Source organism: Micrasema longulum, unplaced genomic scaffold (assembly GCF_059751315.1).
Source record: "Micrasema longulum isolate JH-2025_06_02 unplaced genomic scaffold, ASM5975131v1 h1tg001030l, whole genome shotgun sequence".
NCBI lineage: Eukaryota > Metazoa > Arthropoda > Insecta > Trichoptera > Brachycentridae > Micrasema > Micrasema longulum.
Window position 1 is genome coordinate 201212 of NW_028278218.1, and position 24193 is coordinate 225404.

General features: G+C 32.4%; 1 protein-coding gene across 1 annotated transcript in view; it reads right to left on the reverse strand.

Annotated features, from left to right (window-relative positions):
* The window catches only part of LOC148277466 (diacylglycerol kinase eta), a 97880-nt gene extending 90670 nt beyond the window's left edge, over window positions 1-7210 (reverse strand). Inside the window, exons 1-2 of the mRNA XM_088232859.1 lie at window positions 7193-7210; window positions 5988-6068 (exon numbers count right to left, since the gene is read on the reverse strand). Coding sequence (XP_088088985.1) covers window positions 5988-6068; window positions 7193-7210 — 99 coding nt within the window. The remainder of the gene's footprint in view (window positions 1-5987; window positions 6069-7192) is intronic.
* Window positions 7211-24193: the final 16983 nt, after the last annotated feature.

Here is a 24193-nt window from a genome sequence, read left to right on the forward strand (position 1 = left end):
AAACACGCCCTTCAGTTCGCGTTCAATCGAGGGAATAAAGCTACCAAAGCTGATCGCGATATATGCGCAGTGTAAGGTGGTAATACCCCGTAAATGCCTAGACTTCTATATTTTCATCCAATAAAGGTTGAAGACGCGTGGAATTATATTTAAATGTATTTAATTGGCTAAATTACGTTCGTAAACCATGCGTTCGGCCACGAAATTGGGGGAAACTTTCTGAGGATCGCGTAATTACATTTATTAGGAATTTGTACACACAGACGATAGACAAAGCAACCTTTACACGGGGTGTTTAGGACAAGGGATCTTTCAAAGGAGATCTCTTAGTTCCTGAGGCAAGTTACCGCATACGAAGGATGCTTTGTGTACCGTCTAACGATGTATGAAATTCTTAAACCATCTATATAACGCGTAAATGAAAGATCATTGCATGATATACACAGCTTGTAAGTCCAATTTTAGACCAAGATAATACGTGCCGTCAGAAGTCAGAAGGAGCTTTCTCTCTAACCAAAGGATTATTTAACCTGACTGTTTTTTTTTTATATAAGAGGAAACGCGGTCTGATTTTTCACTATACAAACGTATTCTCGTATTTTCTCCCTGCTCAATGACTCATTGATTCATTGATTTAATATTATTTATGTTCAAATTGTGTTAAAATATTTGAATTAATGTTGGTAAATATTTGTATTTAACCACTTGCCGACTTTTTATGACTACCGGTTTCAAGACGCAAACCGTCAAATCACGATTTTAATAAGGGTACTGGAGTTAAAATTTTACATTAAAAAAATATAAAAAGACTTAAATTAAACAACATGGAGGTATTTCACATTAAAAAGGATTAAAAAAATATTCCCTTAATAAATAATCGAACATCTTCTCAGACCAATAACCATTATAAAAATTAACCATTATAAATAAACTTATCAATGCAACTTCTTGGTTTAGTTTTACTTTTTATTATTTTGACCAACGGGCGCTTTCGCCTAAGTAGGCATCTTCAAGACTGGTGAATTGTTCACAACATTTACAGTTTTTATACTATTCTTAACACATTTTGGAGATAAGATCAAATAATTATTTTAACAGGGGACAGAAAACATAAATATTAACAACTAGTTGTAATATTTAGAAAGCGCTCGTTGGTCAAAATAATAAAAAGTAAAACTAAACCAAGAAGTATCATTGATAAGTTTATTAATGATTTTATCATAATCATCAACTATGGAGTTTTATCAAGAAATATCAACAAAAAACATAGATATTTTAAAAATTAATCAACTGTGTAACATTAAAACCCTTAGCTCCACCCCTCTCTAATTCCTACCCCTATTAATACATCGCTAAATATTATAAACTTAAATTTAGTGCATGTTCATACATGGTGGTGTTTGCAACCCCTTTAACTTTGCATGTAATTGATGTATTTTTTCGTAAATACTTTGTATACTACGCTGATAAAGGTGAATGTGTATTTTAGTATTTGCAAGTACTTGAACTTTGTAGCTGCAAGACGCTTGGTAATATAGATTCAATACATGAATGTTATCAACTATCAATTACCTAAATTTTGTAAATGAGGTCTAGATTATCAACCGTCCATGCGCTCAGTAGCTGCAAGACTTGTTATAATTTATTTCCTATTTTTAATTCGAACACTAAACTTTATTGTCAAATGAAAAAAATATTAAATATGGGCTAGATTTCTTACCGTCCATGCGCTCTGTACAAGACGTGCTTTTTTGTGTATCTAGCGTTTATATGTCAAATTTGTAATAAAATGAAACAATAAACTAGAATCCTTATCGTCCATGCGCTCTGTAGCTGCAAGACGTGCTGGGATATTTATTTGTTGTGCAGTGCTCTTGAGGAGATTTTCACAAAAATGGCGCTTTATAAATTATACCACTAAATATGTATATTAGAGTGCACCGATGATGGATCAATTTTTTTTAAGACATCAAAGTGAAAGGGGTTTAAAAAGTTAAATTTTGGATCACATTAAATGTAAAAATTATTTTTAAAAAAAATCCATTCTACTTTTGGCCCTTAACCGAGGTTTGAAGTTTATAACTGTCTGAATGTTTTGTTAATTATCTATGTTGATAAGTTTATTTTTTTGTTAGTAAAGATATAACTTAATCACATTACAAATTCGAACACGTAATAAAACTACCGAAACACAAAAAGTCTACACTCCACGGAACTGATTCCGTTGAGCGCCTGGCTTACATTGACGAAAACAATGGATAATTAAAACAATGCTACCCATTTGTTACAAAACCAAATGCGACTTACGCCCTTAGATGCTTGTTTAATAAGGTTTATTATACATAATAAAATATAATCGGACTGATTTTCTTACTTAAATACAAAATGACAGCCGGTTTAGTGTAAACAATTGACTTTTCAAAAACTTCAAGCTCTGGTTGAGGGCCAAAAGTAGTATCGAATTTTTTTTTTGATATTTTTGCTTTCCGAGTAATCCAAAAGGCAACTTTTTAGATACCTTTTATTTCGAAATACGGATGAAAAAATTATCTGCATACCCTAATGTATATACATTATATGTATATATATGGCACTAGAACAGTGTTTTTTTTTTACATAATGTAGATATTTAACATGAGCATGTTTCTATGGTTTTGTTTTGTTGAAATTTTTTTTCTCACGGGAGTCAGGACCATCTAAAACGCAAAAAAGCGCCTAGTTTCATCTACAGTCTTCGACAAACGGAAAAGATACGGACAAAGATAATTTTATTCTGAAACATTTTCTAAAAAAAAACAAAATCGGTTCAGTTTCGGGCGCGGAAAACAATTTTCCAATTTTAAATTTCTCTTTGAACTAGTTGGTTTTATTGCATTTAAGTAGCCCCTTTACACACTGAGTAATATTCACCATTTTTCCTATGCTTAAACATCCAAATTTCTTCAATTTTTTCATCTGCTGATTTTAGTGAAGTTAAAGAGCTGAAACCTGTGTTCTCCATCCCTGTTGTAGTTTGTTAATTTAAAGACTCCCTGGGGGGGGAAATGCAGTCTTTTGTCAACAAACATTTGGACAAATTAAAAATATTGTAATATTTTTTTATGCTCACGTATTACATATGTAAATAATAGCCTGTTTTCAGTTAACTTTACTTCTGTTTCTTAACGTACAATTTTTGTAAATAATTGAATACGTTACATTCATACATACGTTACGTTACGTTACGTTACGTTACGTTACGTTACGTTACGTTATATTATGCTAATAGTTTAGCTCACGGTATACTTTGTTTGCCCATTCCTTAAGGAAATTTCTTCCTTCCTATCCAAACCGTTCAGTTTGAGAAAATTACAAATTTTACGTACATATTTAACAGAATCTATAATATTATACAATTTTAAACAAAAATGAGCTAAAAAATTTACGCTGGTTATTTTATGCAAAAAATAAAAACAAACATTAACAAAAAAAAACACTTTACTATAAAGAGAGGAGAAGAGAGGTGATAGGATGAAAATAAGAAAGAGAAAGGAACAGCTCAAGCATTTAGATAGTGACATTTCAATCTTGATTTAATGTACATAAAGAAGGAGCGTCTCTAACATTAGTGGGTAGATTAATCTACAATTATTTAGTAAATTACACATAACCTTATTCGTAACACGTTGATAAATGATCATTAAATTGGTAAGTTATTTTGTAACGTCAAATTCGGACAAGAATAGTACCGTCAAAAGGGGCTTTTTCACCGACCATAGGGGTTATATTGCCATTTGTTCCACACAAGTATGTTCGAACTTGTTCAAACACTGACGGGTTCAAGAGATATTAAGGTGGTGCAACACGCCCCTACATAAAATACCCTACTCACCGATGGCGATGCTTATTGTGGACTTACACAGACGGTTAGTCCTTAATTTTCGATTTTTTTATATGTAACAAATTTACTATTAAGCTCAATGTTTGTTTTTGTAAATTTATTGATAATTCCAAGGTGCAAGAATTTCACTTGTCCATGCACTTTATATCTGTAAGACGATTAGTAATCTAACTTCAATAGGTAAATGTTATCAACTATCAAATATCCTAATTTAGTAAATGAGGTCTAGAATTGCAACCGCCCATGCGCTCAGTAGCTGCAAGACTTGTTGTAATCTAACTTCTATTTTTATAAATTTGTTTTTTATTTTTTTTTTTAAATATCACTAAATCTCTAAACTTTATTGTCAAATAAAAAAATAAAAATTGTAAATAGGGGCTAGATTTCTTATTGTCTATGCGCTCTGTAGCTGCAAGACGTGCTGTAATCTAGCTCCTGTATATCATAAATGGAGACGAGGAACAATAATCCCAACCGTCCATGCGCTCTGTAGCTGCAAGACAAGTACAGCGCCCTTGAGGTGATTTTCACAAAAACGGCGCTATGGAAATTATCCAAATATATAAATATATATTTACTCATACAAATACATGATAGGGTCAAAGCACCAGTAAATGACCACCCCCCAGTAAATGACCATTGGTTTATAGGGCCAAAGCACCAGTAAATGACCACTCCCCAGTAAATGACCTACCCCTTAGTAAATGACCATTGGTTAATAAAACACAATATAATAAGAACTGCTACATGTGTCCAGTCAAAAAACTTTTAATACTAGAAACTATGACAAAAGCAGTAGGCTGACACATCTTTTGGTAAAAAACAAATCTATCAGTTTTGAACTGCGAGTTGTCAAAAGGTAATAGTATGTCTTCCCGTTATTGTTCTGAGATTGATAGTCTATTTATAAAGGAAGGTGTGATAAGTGTTTTTTTTATGCTATTTCTTATGCAATTCTTTAAATATATCCATATTCTAATGTGTTCGGGGGTTTTATAATGTTATGATGTAACTAAATCTGAGTATTATTTTTACTGGGGTAGTAGTGGTCATTCACTGGTGATTCTGCTATTTTTTAAAGTAATATTAATTATAATTGTAATACTCGTATTTCTATAAAAAAGTAAAAGTACATAGAAAAATTCATGTGTTTTTTATTGTTTTCTATTATTTTGTACGCTTAAATGATGAAATTTATACCTTTAATATGGATTTCACTACAAACTGAACCTTAAACGGTCATTCATTGGTGCTTTGACCCTATATTAAAAAAAAAACTTAAATCAAACTCCATGAGGCCAAAAGCAAGAAGCATGTACATTATTTAATAATAGCAAAAACAAACATTCAAAATTATTACATAAACATGTATTTCCATAAACATCTGGACAACACGTGTAATAGCACATAAATCTATGCAATATCTCGTAGCAGTTTCCTGAAATGGTCTCTTCCCTTAGACAAAATTCAAAATTGTACACTCTTTCTAAAAGTGGCTTTCGTTTTTTATTTTATTTTTTTTATTTTATTTATTTTTGCACCACAACAGGCCAGGAGGCCCAATTACAGTGGTGAATTACATCACAGAACACCCAGGCTTGAGAAAATACACACTTTAATTTTTGTGTTCTCACCGGGAATCGAACCCGGAACCTTTCGTGTGTGAGTCAAGCGTCTTGACCACTACACCACGGAGGCCGCTAAAGAACTTAATATGTTCATCCAAGATATTGAAGACTCTTGGGGCCATGAAATAGAAATTCCTCTGAGTGGTAGTTGTGTCGTGTTTTTGGTATAAAATACTTCCAATTTCAGGAAAACCTCGTACAAGCATTCTGCTGGGATCTACTCTTGTAACTGCACGACCAGAAATATTTCAAACACCCTTTTTAAAAAAATGGTCTAATATCTAGTACCTTCATGAATTAGAACAATGTCTCAGATGGGAAATTGGAGAGACAGCGAAGCATCACTCTTTGTATTAATTTTTATTTTGCATTTTTATACAGACGCTGTGCAACCTCCCCAGCCCACTATACCATAGGTTGCCACTGACCGGAAAAGAGTAAAATACACAGTATTTAATCAAATAAAATGAAATTCTTACCTGGAAGCTGTGGTTGACGTTTTTGATACTGCATTCGGCGAAACTTGGATCTATCAGCTCTATCTCATCAAAGAGTGGACTCTGAAACAATGGGAATAAGCTTTTTTTAAAAACGGGCATTTTTGAATACATTTTTATATAGACCGTTTAATTATGGCCAGTCTGCTAATGAGTAGGTCTTTATTTATTTCAAAAATAAAGACGTGATGAGTAAGAAAATAAATAAATGCTAAAAACTGTTAAAATCCGAACTTTGCAGTATTTCGGACACATCATTAGACCCCCAAAGAAATATGAGATCCTATATCTGTGTACCAGGCAAATTGCGGACAAAAAGCGGCCCGTGAGGAGGAGACCATCCTAGCTGAAGAAGCCGAGGCGGTGGTATGCTCAAAAAGGAAATAAAGTTGCGAAAAGATAAGATTACCTTATTGCATGGCTGCTGATATTTTGTAGAATTCTTTAAACTCATATAAGTTTGCCTTATGTAATAAATTTCTGGCAGCAAGGTTGGATTATATATTCTAAAGTGTTATCATTTACTCTACTCTCATACTACTCTGTATTCATAGTTAAATCTTCTTTTCTTTATTTTCATGGTTATATCATACATAGATATGTGCTATAAACTTATTAATAATTAAAAAAGGAATGGCCCACGCTCAGACGCTGACGTCTTTGTGGGCATTTTTTCCAATTCATGTTTTAGCTTAATTTGTTAATGTTAATGTCCAGTAATCGAAAGCAATTATTAAAGATATCGTAAAATCGACAGATTTACCAGAAAACATGTCAAATGATTTATGTCACGTGTTTAACATTGGCTTAAATCGAAATTATTTCCAATTTAACAATAAATATTTTTAGTGAACTTCAGGAAACGCAATGGGAAGTCCAACAAGCCCTTTAGTTGCAGATATATTTTTGATAACATTGAAAATAAAATATAAAACTATCATAATATTTTGATTGAAAATGTCTTCTTATGGAAACGGTACGTCGATGATGTGTTTTGTATTTGGACTGGAACAGAACGTCAATTTCTAAACTTTATAAATACTAATGATGACAAAATTAAATTCACCTCAGAAGTCCAAAAATACAATTGATTAAATTTTACAAATTTTAAATTGGCGAACATCAGAAATCAAATAGAATTTAATATTTTCTTATATTTCTCATTACTATTTGCTAACTCATCTAACCCTTCTTCCCAAAAACATTCCGCATTCCAGTCAATTCTGCATAGTTAAATAAATATTCGTCTTTATAAACTAAACTTCGAAAATGAATTTAAATTAATAAAAGAAAACTGGTATTAATAATGGTTATACAATTAATTAAAAAATCAAATTGGATGTATTTCATTACTTAATTATACCTTGATAAAAAAGCTTGTGTAGCTTTGTAACCGTATAGCTTTAAAGTCGACAGAAAAAAAAGTGGATAAAAACAAAATGTTTTCATTTTAATGGAGGACACAGTTAATATTAAAAAATACAACTGTACTCATCTGAAAATTAAACCTTGATAAAGGAGAGCGTAGTAGCTTAGGAACCGGTCGGGTAGTAAAATAAATAATAAGTGGATAGAAAATAAAGTGTTTCAATATTTATTTTTACTGTTTATTTAAAAATTCAAATTATTATTTTATGTGGAAAAAATAAATAAATTATTTACCCTTTTGAATATTCCAGAATGATCTCAAATATGCTCAGAAAAAATACCGAAGAAAGAATTACTCTTTCAGAAGATATTTTAATGTTTTCCATCAAAACAAAAATATCCCATTTCAAAGAGTGAGTGATGTTTTTATAATGATTGCAATATGATATTTTTAGATAATAAAAGATAACAATAAGGGCTTGGACAATTTTTCTAAATTGTAATGAATTTTTTGAAAACTAAATTTACAATTATCGATTTAATTATTATTTCAATCAGAGGCCCATCTTGTATTGTCACATTTGATTACACCAAAATAAAGCAAAAAGTCCACCTTTTGTTTGATTTCTTACATAACAAACTAAAAAGTCCACCTTTTGTTTGATTTCTTACATAACAAACTATATATGCTTATACGGGGCGAATTGCTATCCCAATATTTGAAAAAAATATATTTGGTCTTAAAATAGTACAAAGATTATAATACATGAATGTCTTAATATTAACTTATATGTAATTATCATTAAACCATACACTTATTACTAGCATTTATAAACTGTAAATGTACGTTTAAAAGTTAAAACGAAAAAAAATTGCAGAGAACAAAACATTTTTAATTTTGGGAAGAACCAGAAGATTTGTTAATAAGGGTTCATGCAAAAATACCTACAACACAATCACTGAACCACACACCAACCACAGCAGCAGCTTATTATCCTATCAAACAAACTTAAATAAATTATATTCGCGTAAGAACGGATAGTCAAATAAACATTCAAATCAAACACTTTTAGATATGAATTGAATATTTCGAATGATGTGTTGATCCTCTTTACGTATTACCATATGTGTCATCTCAATTCCTTTTTTAAATGAATTATTAGAATATTTTAAATTTCCCTTTTAATTTATTATTACGTTTTTAGATTGATTTAGGAATACTTTTTTATGACACCAATTTTAATAACTTTGAGACCTTAATTACAAATGCCACCAAATTCAATCATTTTTAACATTGCGAAAACAATTCAATTGTATGCTAAATAAAATAACATATATCTTTTCCTACAATCATTATAATGGATAACTCATGTAGAGGATAAATTCGTGAATATTAGTTTATATTTGTATAATGGATAACTAATATAACCCATTCGAGATCCTAACTAACAAAGGCCCTACTAATAGCCGATCAATTGAGGCTCGTAAGGTCAATTTTATGAGGCTATGAGAACAGATTAATTAGTAGGGCTGGATAAAGCCAATAGGACAGATTCATTAAGACCCACAGGGCCGACTTATTGCAGCCCTAAGGGCCTAATTCGTTATCATGTAACAGTCGGCGATAGCTGACTGTATATTTTAACTTACAGGTTTTTTACTCTTCAATTTTAGTCGCTTACAAACCAAACTTTTGGCGTAGATATTTAATATATTTGTAAATTTAATGTAATTTCCGTAGCATTATCTCGAGTAAGAGATTCTTCTATACTTACATTTAGACTGCTCTTAACTGCAAAATGTAAATTCTGAGGTTCAAGGGGCCGATATTATGAGATTCTTTAGGTTCTAACCAACCAAGGCTCAAAGGGCCGATTAACTGAAGCCAATGAGGCCGATAAAAAGAAGCCCGGAGGGCTGATTACGAGAGACCTGAAGGGCCGAAATCCCGAGCATGTGACGATGTAGTTGTTATTATTTTCGTGAAAATAACCTTAATGGCGCTGTATTATAAAAATCCCAACACTTCTTGAAGCTACAGAGTGCAAGGCAAAACGAACATGGCAAAACATGTTTCTAGATCAATATTATGTATCTTTTTTGGGTGATACCGTGTATGTTGGATTTGATCCGACGTTTCGGCTACCATTGCAGGAGCCATCTTCAGGGAAAACTGAAATTTATAATAATAGATAATTTTCTAGATATTTTTTTTATAAAAAAACAATTTGGGAATCCCTGAACTGACTAATTCTATTCCAAAATCAGAATATATGACCGGTTTTAACGTACGTAGGTTCAATTATAACTTTGGTTCAGTGATGTGACGTCACAGGCGATCGGCAAATAGGGAGGGATTAACGACCACAAGTTAAAGGTCCGGGGAACCATCAAAATCTATTTCCAGTTGAGGGCCAATAAATTAATATGGGACTATGTGAAGCGGGCAGATGGGGAAATTCTTGAGAATCTTTATGTGAACAAGTAGAGAAAATTGGACCTGGAAGCAGCTCTCGGATATCTCTACGTGAACAAGTAATGAGTAGCATAGTAGTCAATAGTAGGAACGTATATGAAATGACAAATTATTACTAAGTGGACAGTATGGTTCTAAATTTAAAAGTAAAAAAAACGGAGAGGATGAAAGTAGGCTGAATCATTTTAGAATGCGATCTTTGTGATGACGCGTGGTAAAACTATAGACGAAAGGTACACAGATGTCGAAATCCGCGTTCAATCTAAGGTAATGCAAAACAATGAGTGGTGCGTTGGTTTGGCCATGTGAGCGAATGGAAAGCAAAAGAACGGCTAAAAAGAATAACGATTTGAATATTGAGGGGTACAGAAAGCGAAGAAGGTCGATAAAGACACAATCTGACAAAATTCAACAAATACTTGAAGAGGGACACGTAAAACGTAGAAATTATTATTTTTTGTTTTCTCTCTACCTATCCTCGCCTCGGTTGTATACACCATGATTTGGTCTGACACACGTTTAGTATATCCGAATCATGTTTCCAATAATCATGTGTTCATTGTACCATACGACATTTCTTAGGCATCCAGATGTTTACTAACTGAGATGGATATGTTTTTATCATCACTATGGCAGCATCATCTGCATAGCATGTGATGTTAATGACCTTATCTCCCTTAGTAAATTCATAACTTTTTGGTTTTTTAAAAACGTTTTTTTTATCTATTTATTCTGCTTGTGTAAGAAAAGGTTTTTGGCGTACATTTTGTTGCGCTATATTTAATTATAAAGGTGCTAAACTTGCTTTTTTTCTTTGTTGTTCTCAATATGTGTTATTTTCGAAATGTTAATATTATTAATGTCCCAAGTTGAGTTGTTGTAACTCCTGAAAATGTAATTTAACGTATTATGCTTTTAAAATACTTTGTGTTTTTTGATTTATAAATAAAAAATAAAGCTAAAAAAAAAAGTCGTTGTGCGGGTACAAGCAAGATCTTTATGCTAGAACAAAGTGATGTGGCGTTTTATCCTCTCTGCTTACCTCATGGGGAAACGGCGTGATAGTTTCTTTGTAAATATTCACATGCAGTTATTGCAAAACATTCTAAAAACTTCATAATCGATGATGGATTTATCATTTAATAACCACGGGGGGTTTGATCCAGTATTTAACCCTTTAAGGCGCTGTGCAGAAATGCAGCATACAGGAATAAGTCCATAGAAAGCTACCTCAGAAGTAAGACAGCGACTTGCCTTCACGGTATTGTTTGCGCATATATCAATAGCGATAAATTGTTTGCGAATAGCACCGTATATCAGACGTGATAAAAGCTACTGACTAGAAGAAAACGTGTCACAACCAAACAGCAGACAGACTGAAGACACGGCTCGAACCCCTTCCACACGCACGATAAATACTCTACGTTATTTGTCATGTTGTCAAATCTTCGACATCACAGATATTGATCAGGCCCCACTTCCAGGACTGCACGGTATTCTCTTTATCTCTACATGCATGGGCTTCGGCAAACAGACCAGTTTGCGCAGGCAATACTTCAGTAAAGCCTGCATGCGTAGAAGGATCTTTACAGAACAGTTGTATAATAGCAACAAAGACCTTTACGATCTCAGAGATAAAATGAAAGCATCCACCCCTTTCCCGAAACTGTTCATAAAGACTTGAGTCTTTCTTTAGTTTCGCATATCAACATCAATTTTTTTTAAAACTAATTAAGCAAAAATTTAAAATTTCTTTACAATCAAACCGCGAAAATAACAAAACAAATAAACTTTTAAAACTTTCATTGTACCCCTCACTGCAGTATTGTCAGTTTGTGATCAATCAAATACACATGGTCAGCACAATCACCTTTTTCTAATTTCCCAGTGTGACAGTGGGGGAATACAGTGTTAGTTCCAAATTGAGACCGCGGCCGCACGCTCCAGATCCCGCATCGGAAAGGAAGAAGAACGTAGTAATACAAACAAATCAATCAACGACACGAAACCCAAATACATTTAGGAAACATTAGAGTAATTTGCCCTATACAACATGCACTCAATCAACAGAAGAAAAACAATACGTATCTATAACAAATCTCAGAGTAATAATACTGTAACCTAGAGAAAAACCCTATCACTATGTTTCATAGAACGCAAGCGATGTTGGTTTGTTGCTGAGCAACAAATTTCGTTTCAGCCATTTCGTTTTGTTTGACACAAGATTTAGTGTTTAAATTAATATATTTAATGTGTCCACACACAAGTCCTGTGTTGAGAAAACTTCATATTTCAGGCCAATTTTCAAATCTCGTGATAAGTCAAATGTCAAAAACTATAGACCTAATAATAATGCGTCAACCTATAGAGAAGCCCCATCACCATGTTCCATAGAACGCAAGCGATATTGGTTAGCAACAAATTGGCGGGCTTTTTGTTTTGTTTAACAACATCCACATAACGGTTCTATCGGATGCTTTTATCGCTGTGTTTGGCTTTGTTTGTAAATAACTTGGATATTTACGTTATAATAAATAAAAATCGACTATAGTGAATTGCAGAATGTTTAGTTGCAGCAGTAGGAGCGTCAAAGTTGTCAAATGAGACAAAGTCAAGTTTTTACAGGTATTTGATTTCAAATATTTTCCTATGATTTACATTGATTTTTGACATTTATTGTCCCGACACGTGTATTATTTTGCTTAAAAACTTTCTTTACATCAACATATTTGCTTCAAATACTATTTTTTCTCAATTTAGGAGATAAATTTGTGAATTGAAGTATGTTTACTGTTGACAATGCCAGTTGATTACAAGCAATATGTCGGGACCGCACTAGGCATCCATATGAAGTTTGAGTTTTTATCAAGTAGAGGTCGATTAAAATTTTGCTCGAAAAAAGCAATGTTAACATTGAAATCGCATTTGAAATGACGTGTGCAAATTTCAGGCCGCTACGACTCGCCGTTTCGGAGATGTGACTGACAAACAAACAAACTCAACCCAGAACTTTGGTTCCATCGAGTTGGAATTTATGCCTCAATAAATGTTACATAAGTGTATTGTGAATAAAATGAATAAATCATTTAAAAAATAAACAAACACATGTATTTTCAGTTTTACAAAATAAATATAGGCGAATTTTAGAAAAATTAATTGGAATAACCCTGCTATAATAAATACAGAGATACATATTTAAAAGTATTTACAATGCAAATTAATATCCATTTGGCAATTCTCAACCTTACGGCCCATTGTTTTGCTGCAAACTGTAGCTAACTTAATAACCAATAGTCATGGAATGGTTTTCATACATTTGGGCTCCTCTATAGCTTGGCGCATTATTTCTCTGAGTTTACGATACTAGTTCGGTATGGTCAGTTGATGCCAAGAGTTTGTTGTAAATTACAAAACTAGCTGCCATAACAAAACATCAAGCCAAATGTTTTTTGAAATATTTTGGATTATTAGCAAAAAAATTTACTTAGATTTCATAAGTCTGGTGACAGCGTAGTTTTAGTCCCAACACTTATGTATCGAAGTGAAACATGGAACTGGCAGAGGAAGGATGAGAGCCTAGTGAACGCGGTTGAAATGCGATCTCTAAGACGAATGTGTGGGAAAGTTAATGTATGACAGGGTTAAGAATGATAAAAGCAGGCGTGAGTGTAAATCTGAGGCAGGACATGTATTCTGATGGGAAGTTAAAATTTATCTTCAATTTTATCTACAAAGTTAAATTAAGTTTTCTCTATGAAAAAAACAATGTGTTTACAATTTTTTTCCAAACATGTTAAATTATCGGTTACCGACGAAGATACTTTGAATTTTCATACAAATATACACACTTTTGTACATAAATATCGATATTAGTTTATACCGTCTCAGGATGTACCGATGAAGATAGCCGTTCATGATCGCGAATAAGATACAAAAAGGGTTTCTAAGATGGTTTGGTCATGTAGAACAAATGAATGACGAAAAAATGGTAAAACAAGTATATATGGCGAAAATGAACGGTAACGTGAGACGAAGACGACCAAAAAAGACGTGGCATGATCAGATAAACCAAAATTTAAAGTCTGGTCATGTCAAAAGCAGCCAGTACCGAAGGGCATGTATGACAAGTATTGTGGAAGAAGTTAGAAAAGTATGCCAGAATAGACGTGTGTGGCGGTCCATTCTCTATGCGGGAAAATGGCGTGATGGTAATAGCAGTAAATCTGCTAAATCAATCAGTAACTTGTGTACAAATGGCCAAAATCCCGCAGTGTTGCATATTAGCATTAAAAGGTATTTTTCAAAATAAAGAGTTATTTTTAGTGATAGACCGAAGTTTCGGTTTCGTCCAGATATTTGACGAAACTTCGGCTCAGCCGAGACCTGCGGTCGGGATGTGTCGGATAACGTTTGGCTGTACCAGAGAGGAAAATAGGCAAACATTTAGTTACTGTCTACGGAATAACTTAAAAAAAAAAAAACTATGCGCTTTTTGTGATTTGTTGACTACAGTTATTGGTTCTAAAATCTCTCATATTTATATTTTTATAATTATTTTTTAGTTAATAAGTTAAAGTTCCCACAGTACATAAAGAAATAGTAACATTTAAATTATCTATATGTAAAACATTAGGACGAACTGAAAAGCGTTAAAAATAAACAAATTCACTTAATTATTTAATGTCGCCTTTTATTTCATTAGGTATTTTATTTATAACTTATTTGAATGAACTAGTAAGGTTTGACTATAAAAACGCCTAATTTTAAGTCTTTCGAAGTGACTTAATTTTTTAAGTTTCGATTTCGATTGGCCGAAACTAGAACAGAAGCTGAAATTTAGTTTCAGCTGAAAATCTTGTTTCAGTCGGTCACTATTTATTTAAAAAAATCTTTTTTATAAAATTATTTTTCCTATTAATTAAAACTTCGAATCGAATTGATTAACACTAAAATAAACAAGAAAATTGAGAAAGATTCTTAAAGCGTTAGTTTACAAATTTAGTAATGAGAATATCGAGCCATAATCGGCAGAACAACGTAAGCGACATTTTTGGTGAATTGCGTTTTTTAAAGAAAAAGTGTTCCTTATTGCCTCTTGCACAAGTGTTTTAAACATCTAAGCTTTATAAAATTCACCTGCCATATTAAATGATATTTATTTTATTTATTAAAAGAAAAAAACAGTCATTATCACAAAAAATACAATATTTACAAATAAACCAAAATTATAGGCCAATTATAGTTTTCTATGTATAACTCCGCATCATTCCACTATTAAAAAAAGTTGACGTATTATTTTTAAGCTAAGTAAAACAACGCAACTGACAATAATGTAGGCTGCTACGCTAACTCGCACCACTGTCAGAGTTATCAACAAAACAAAGTTACCGCCATTATTTTAAAAGCGGAAGGTAATTAAACAATTTGACTGTCATTTTAGTATTGGCAGTAACCAATCATTACAAATCCCATTTACCGAATTATTAAAAAAAAAATATACGGAACAAAAATTATAAAAAACCTTATCTCGCACAATTCACTATTTGTCGCTTACGTTGTTCTGACGATTATGGCTCGATATTGTAAGATTGTAAAATATGAGTAATAACGCGTCGTCAGAATGGAGAAGTACCAGAAATACATGAAAATATTACGGCGCTATTCTGATGCCGTTTTATGAAGGATTTCTACGGTCGTCAACGCGTTGGAGCCATTTAACTACGGGTTTATTTCAAGGCCAGAAATATATAAAATATCGTCTTTCTTTTATGGGGGTAGTGGAATACAGCGTAAAGATATTCTGTGCTATGGTACTGCGATTAGAGCAATTTAAAATATTGTATTCAGGCTCATCCCCTGACCGATAAAATAAAATATTTTAAGAAATAAAATTTATATTTGAAGCACTATTTTTGTGGTTATTCGTTGTAATAAAATAAACATAGAATAACTTTACTTTTACAGAAATGGAAAACATTTTAGGTAAGTAAATATGGAAGTCTAGGCATTTACAACGCTTATGACCTGTCACTAGCTGGTTTTGGTGGCCACTTTATTTATTTATTTAAACACTTTATATGAATACACAGTTTGCATACATGTGTATAAGGGCGGGCATATTGCCTTAAGGCAATTTCTTCTTACCCACCTAAATCGTTCACTTTGAGGAAATCAGTGGTACATGAACATATTGTTGGTTTATTAATAATTTGTTAATCAGAATTACAATTGTTGCCGAAAAAAAACTGTACCTGTTAGCTGTTTTTTACTAAGTAACAGTTTATTTTTTTATGTAACTACAACAAAGTCCTACATCCTACGAAAAATAATTTAATATAAGTATTGTTTTATATATATATTTAAATTAAAGTAAATAATCTTAAATTTTATTTGTATAGAAACAGTCGGCTTCAGAACAGAAGTTTGAAATATTCCCAAAATTTGATTGAATTACAGTGATCAAATAATTACTTTGAAGTGGTTTTAATGCGTTTAGAGTATTTTTTTAACTTATTTGATCTGGGATAGTGAAATATTTTTTTATTGATTGATTTGGTGTTTATTTTGTAGAACTTCATATTTAAACTTATAATATAAGAAATCAAACACTGATTTGAGCCTACTGAACACTTTATTTTATATAAATATAAAAAATATAAAAAATATAAAAACAAAAATTTCGTGACAATTGTTTCGCCTTGTTAGGGCATTTTCAAGCGAATGTGAAGACTAGATGGATTGAATGACCTTATATAGTTATATAATTCAAGGTACTTAAGTAAAAAATAAAAATAATTTTATGAACTATCTTCTTCTCTGGTCTCAATCCTGGGATTGGCTGGCAGCAATTGCATTCATTCTTCTCCTCCATTCCTCCCTGTCTTGTGCGGTTCTTTTAAAGTCGGCATATGATGAGCAGCGCACGTCCTCTAATAGGTCCTCCAGGTACTCTCGGCGTGGACGTCCCCTAGAATTTGTCCCCTCGGTCATCCCCTCCATTATGACATGCAGGAGGCCTTCTTGACGTATTACATGGCCGATCCATCTCGCTCGCCTTTCGGACAAGATCCTGAGCAGGTGCCTTCCACCTTTGATTCTTTGGAGAACCTCCTCATTTGTAATGTAGTCTCTCCAAGAAATTTCTAGTAGTCTTCTATAGGACCACATCTCAAAAGCCTCTAGTCTCCGTTTATCTCTTTCGGATAGGCACCATGTCTCGCAGCCATACATCAAGATACTCCATACATAGGTCTTGATTAGGAGTATTCTTAGTTTTAGGTATATATTATTTGATTAAATTATTTTTGATCTTTTATTAAATGCAAGTCTAGCTTGATGTATACGGCTGTCGACCTCGCTCTTAGACCGACCGTCCCACGTTATTTTGCTCCCGAGGTAGACAAACTCCTTGGTGGATCATGTTTTGCTGGTTCTTGGGATACCATTTGGGCCTTTAGGGTGGTAGTTTCCCGTTTCTTTCCACATCCTATGCCGTTGACCACGAAGGTTCTTCTTCCTATGAACTATAGCATATACATTAATCGTAATTGCGGAGAAAACCTATAGTTAAGGACAAGGCTAAGTGTTTAATATGTAATGGGGAATTTAGGTATTTATTTTTGAATTTCGGAAAAATTTATAACAAAGTAAGTATTTGTTGACATACACGTATGTATTGTAAGATAATAAATGAAGCTTTATAGTTTTATATCTTTAAATAATATTGTGGAAAATATATCAATAGCTTGAATTATACAGGGTGTTCATTAAACCCTGTCACATCCGAAACAACGATGATCAGTATAAGCAAGAAGACATATCGGCACATAAAATTATTTTCTTAGAATGAATAAAATTTAAAAAAAAAAAATATCAAAAAAAGCTAATGGTTGCTTACTTCTGCAAGGGAGAAACGAGGAGAGGGGAGGGGGGAGTCTGATACTGCGCCGCGCTCCCCTCACTTCTGCCCTGCAGAAGTAAGCAACCGTTTGTTTTTTTAAATATTTCATTTTTAAAAAAAAATCTTGGTTTTAAATATGCTAATATATCTTCTTGCCCATATTGATCATTGTGGTTTCGGATATGACAGGGTTTAAAGAACACTCTGTATAACTAAATAAAGACATTCAATCCATCTTATCATCACATTCGTTTTAAAATGCCCTAACAAGGCGAGACAATGTCACGAAATTTTTGTTTTTATATTTGTAAACATAAAATCAAGTGTTCAGAAGACTCAAATCGGTGTTTGATATCGTATGTTATTTGATTTAATAATTGTTTAATAAAATGTATGTAACAGGCGTTCGTAGCATCACAATAATGGTATTTTTGCGAGTTTTTTCCTAAGTTCCTGTATTTATTTATCATGGGATTTTAAAAAACAATTTGAGATTTCAATCAAGATAAGAAATTTATCCAACGGTTCGTGAAGAATGAACAGTTTAATCATCAGTCATTTAACTTCTGTTGGAATGATGCAAAGCGATATTTTAAATATCTGATCTTTAAGCGAAAGGGTTTTACTATACGGATGTAGAAAACGAGAAAGATATGGAATGACATGGCGAGACCAAATCTAACAAATGAGATCTGATCTAAAGTCCGCAACTCTATCACGGGACCTAAATCGATAATAGGTACCCAGAATAAACATTCACATCAAATTATTATTTTCTAAATAAACACCCAGTGTTCAAATGGACTAAGCTAAGAGTTATAAACACAGTAATGAAATAGCAAGCAAATAAAGCAGTTAACTTTGGCTTAAATAAATAATTATGGTGACAAAATAAATACTAACAGCGCTAATATCTTATGTAGGGAAAATCATGTCCAGCTTATGTTAGAGGAAGACGTTTAATCATAAAATAATATTAACAAAAGCATAAAATTGGTACAGGGTGCTGCATCAAAAGTGGACACTATACAAAAATTTGTACTCAGCCAATGAAGAAGTTCAACTCGAAAAATTGAATATAAAAATATTTTCTTACGCGCGGTGAAAATTAGAGCATTAAATTGTAAAGCAAAGTTTCTTGAAAATGTATGAAAAAGATATTTCAATAAAAGCGAACTACTTTGAATGACGTCACTAGTTCATATGAATCAACCGATGACAAGAGAGTTGTGAAAGATTTCCGGTTTACGGTACGACAATGGACCAATAGGCAGAACCGACAAAGAAGAAGCGGATAAGATCTTGAGACGTCACACGCGAAATAATTTCAGAAATACAAAACTTAAAAAATCATTGCGCTGATAATGTGATACATATTTTTTTTTAAATTGGCTCAGTTTGATAGTATTTTAATAAAATAATTTTAAAAACATTAAACTTCATCATTCTGATTTTTTTAAATTGTAAAACACAAAAATGTAAATCTTATAACGTGCTTAAGACGGTGGGTTTTTTTTTCGAACTATCTTCGGGCCGATAAAGAATACAGTGCTGTGTGTCCAATACATGAAATATTTAAATAAGCACGTAATAAGGAAGTTCAGCGATTTGAAATAATAAATTATTTGTTAAAAGACTATCAAACAAAGCCAATTTTTTTTAGTGCTGTATTTTCTTTGCGGTATTTTTTTTAACTTTTGTAATTTTTTTATTACTCCACCCGTGACGTCACAAGTTGTCGTCGGTGAGTTATCCTGACGGGTGAGTTGGCTTCCTGAAACCCAGAAATTTATTATTGGTTGATTTGAAAACATTCACGATGTAGTTCGTTTTTAATAAAATTATTTTTATTGTAAAGTAATGACACTCACTGCTCAAGATATATCACTGCGGTACCAGTCATGATGTAAGAGTAGGCGGAGCCACGTAGAGCGTTTCAATCGGCAGGAGGCCGGAAGAAATCACTCGAACGGCACTCAGATTCAGCCCTCCCTAGCTAAAGGACGTATTTCTTTACATAAAACTCAATCTCTACAAATACCATCATCTCTTTGGCCACCATTAAGTTATTTCAATTTTAAATATTTTTTTAATTTATTTACAAGAAACTTCGCCGTACAATTAAAACCTCTAATTTTTATAGCGGGTAAGAAAACATTTTTCATATCCAATTTACATTGGCACTGAACTTTCTTATTCTAAGAGCCTGTTTTTTTCTAGATTGCTAAACATGTTTTTCATAAATTAATCTATCTTTCAGCCATTAACGATAGCTAGTTTTTGACAGACAAACAAGTCAGACGCATTTTGGTATGATAAGCGAATTTTCAAGAGCAAAAATGACGGACGCCCGCTCACGTGTTTTTGATAAAAAACTAGACCACTTCGATGCCACGTCTTTCTTGGTCTTCCTTATTTTTTCACATCTATCTTCGCATCGTTAATCCTATTGGTCATTTTTCCGCTGTTCAAATATAGTATTGTAAAATTTGGTTGTTGTTAATCTTAATGATCTAATAAAGGTTAAATTTTCTTTTATTTTTCTAAAAAAAGATGACAAGCCCAACGCGTAACCTTTTGCGAGCGCAGTTAAGCTTGAACTAGAGACTGAAGTAAAAATCGCTGCACTCTGCCTAATTCTGAAATTGGAAACTACATAAATATGTCTGGCGATTGCTTTGAAACAAGTGCTAAGTACTAAATTAAAAATCCGCACTTGCGCCAATTTAGATATTTGGAAGCTCTACGAAGCTTTTTGACAACACCAATCCATGTTTTTTAAAATACTTAATTTTTATCAAATACCAACTACTTTTATAACCATAAGTATAAAATAATGAATGGCTCTACACGAGTTGAGACCAGTGAGGTGTTCATTTAGAAAAAAAAATACAATAAAAATAAAATATATACGTTACTCTCGTTATTGGGAGATTTTCTTGTTTTGTTTGTCTTTGAAAATTACGCTTTTGATCAAAATCATTTGTAGGTACACATTGCTAAACTATGAAGAATCAGTAGATGGCAGCTAAATTATAAAACGTAGGGCATGATCGTCGAACATTAAAATCGACCAACTCGTTCCGGAGATACAACTGAACTGAGCGCGCGCCGTGCCCCCACGAGCCAAAATTTAGAATCCCCCGCGCAGCGCTGTGACGTCACCTCGCAACCTCCTCTCAACTCGCAACAATCCGTTTCCGGTAGTTGTCAAAATGGACTATCTAGTTATAATTTTAGATATTCTGTAATCTTCATAGTTTTTTCACACGAAGCCCTCGAAAGTACACAAATATTGGTCGCGGTAAAACTTTACATTATGTTTATTCGCATTCGCATCAAAAGTTTTGTGTAAAATAAATAAATAAATAAAAATAAATATAGATAACGTTTTTTGATATACCCAATGTCTTCGATGTATAAGAAATAAAAATGCGAAAGGTCTTTGGCGAGTTTACGGCTACACTACGTAGTATTTTGTATTCAGAGGATGGGATTATGGGCATATTGTGCTGGGAACATGACCTCCCTGTTTTTACGATTGTCGTAAAAATCAACAGATGCCTTCGTTAGCAGCCCCGCGTTTGCCCAAATACGCGAGATTCACACGAAAAAGTGGGATTCCCCCGAACGCGCGGGCAAGGGCTAATCTACACGGCATGGTAAAATTATGGTGGAATAAATTTTAATGTATTAAAAAATATATATCGACATTATTTATAAACACAATATATAGAAAGGTGCCGTGAAACTGTCGGCACCAAGTTCAATTCAAGAAATATTATTTTCTTATCGAAGAATTTCAGTGCAACAGGAAATTGGATTTAAAAAGTGTGTTTTTAAGCGCGGCAAAAATTAGAGCATTGAATTATTGTACGGCGAAGTTTCTTGAAAATGTTTGAAAAAAATAATAAAATCAACTGCTTTAAACGACCTCACTAGTTCTTCCGAATCATCCAATAATAGAGTGCGATTGATTTTCGGTTGACGGGAAGCAAATTCACCAATCATCAGAAATTACCGAAGAGAACTTGTGATGTCACACGCGGAATAATTTCAAGATAGTTGAAATTCTAAAAACTCATAGGTTATTTTGTGAGTCAATAACAAATAAAAAAATTGAAAAAAACTCTGATATTTTTAATCCTTTTTAATGATGTTTCTTAATCCACCTGGTTCATGAAGAATAATAAAAATTAAAAAATAAAAATTGCCTAGTATGTAGGTGATATAATTCAATCAGATGAATCTCACCCACATAAATAAAAGTTTCAGCTCTTTGACTTCACAAATGTGAACAGATGAAAGAATCAAAGGGGTATAGATGTTAAAATATGGGCAGAATGGTGAATGTTACACAGTGTGTAATGCAGCCACTTAAACCAGTCAATGACAGGTCATAAGCCCTGTAGATGCCTAGACTTCTATATTACCCTATCAAAAATGTTCTTCATCTCTACTGTAATATGTTAATTTAATTTATACCTAATAAAATAAAATAATATGAAGGGTACACGCAAAATCGGCTCATTGCATTTTTAGGATTTTCAAGATATTCATCACACTCTCCATTCCCTTTCTGCACCTAATAGTGCATAAGGCACTGCATCGGTAAATCAATTGCAGTGTATCTTGATAATTTTTGTTACTTGAAGGTTAGATGATTAGTCTTACGTTTTAGGTACTAGTTCAGGGACTTTAAAATGCTCTAGCGTGAAAACACCCCTTTAAATAAATATTTCATTTCAACTTTGTCGGAAATCGAACCCGAGACCTCTTGCGTTACACCACGAGACCGACTTCAAGATATCAATGCCATTTTTTTTACCATGAATAAGTTTGATAGAATATAATATTAAAAACGCATACAATGTGGCTCTCTGTTTTACAATTGCAGTAAAAAAAAGAGGTCACGATTGGAAAAAATATATTAGTAAATGCGATTGCTCTAATTAGTAAGTTTTTATATGTTCGAGAAGAGAGTTTTTGAGTTCAAACGTTTTCGTTAATTTTATTAAATGAGTTTTTTGCAAAAACGTAATTTTTATTAAATGAAAATCTACCTTATTAAATATAGGAATCCAGTTTATAACAAATAAGGTTTTTATTTTTTTTTGCTCCACTGAAAAATAATTATTTGTTAATTAGCCCGTTGTTGCCGTAAACTCTTTGTATTTTATGCATTCCAATGCATTTAGAATGCGTTTATTGCGTATGTAATTTGTGGGGGATGGTGGCAAATTTTTCAGGAAATACATTTCTGAAATTTAATTTTCAGGTTTCAGGAAACTACATAATTCGAATTAAATTTTAATTAACGAAAACCCTGTTTAAAATGAACAGATTTTCAGAATTAACATGCTTTTGTAGAATACTAGCTGAAATCATGAATGCACTTTTGCAAACGGCATTATTATATAAAATATATTATTCATAAGTGAGTATTTAAAAACCTGATTCAATATTTTGTAGTTAGGTATCTACATTTATTTTGAGTTTAATTCAGTTCATCACCGATGTTAAAAGTTTTTATTGAAAAAAATATTGATTGACTATCCTTAATCATTTACTCAGCCTTTTAACTTTTTACATTCGATGTAATATTTACAGTTGCTAGAAAAAAGATCCGTGATAAATTGGGATAGTGAATAAGTTAAAAGGTTAAATAATTATCGCAGATTAGTATATAGGTAAAATAATTGAAAATGGTGAACACAAACCAATTTGATGAAAATATGTTTTTCTATTTTTTTATCGAATACCGTATTTGTTTTTGTTTTTTTACAATTGATAATATAAATAAAAACTATAGTATCATATAAACTAAATTAACGAAAATGCACGGCCTGTGTGTGGAGGTAAACATGAAATATACATAAAAAAAACATGAAAGGCTACTGGAAGAATACGAAAGACATATTAAAATTCTAATAATTAAACATAAATGTTTGTTTATAAAAAAAATAAAATAGGTAGGCGTATTTAATACATTAAAAAATTAACATTTTAAACCTGCTTTTTATCCATAGTTTTCAACTAGAAAATTTAAACAATTTCATATAAACATCTCTATTAATTTGTTTGTTTTAGAGAAACGTAAAGTCTTTGTTATTATGAACATTCATGCAGATGTCCAAAAACTAAAATTAATATCACATAATATTTATATTGGATGAATGTGAGTGTGCAAAGTGGCCACTTAAACCAGCCATTGACAGGTCATAAGCCATGTAGATGCCTACACTTCTAGATTACCTTCTCTTAAATGTTCTTTATCTCTGTTGTAATATGTTAATATAAACAGCTCCCTAGGGAGTTGAATCCAGTCCTTGTCTATAAATTCAAAATATTGTTTTTATAATCACTGTGTAAAGCGCCCTTGAGGTATAATATTACGAAAATGGCGCTGTAGAAGTTATCCATATTAATAATAATAATAATAGT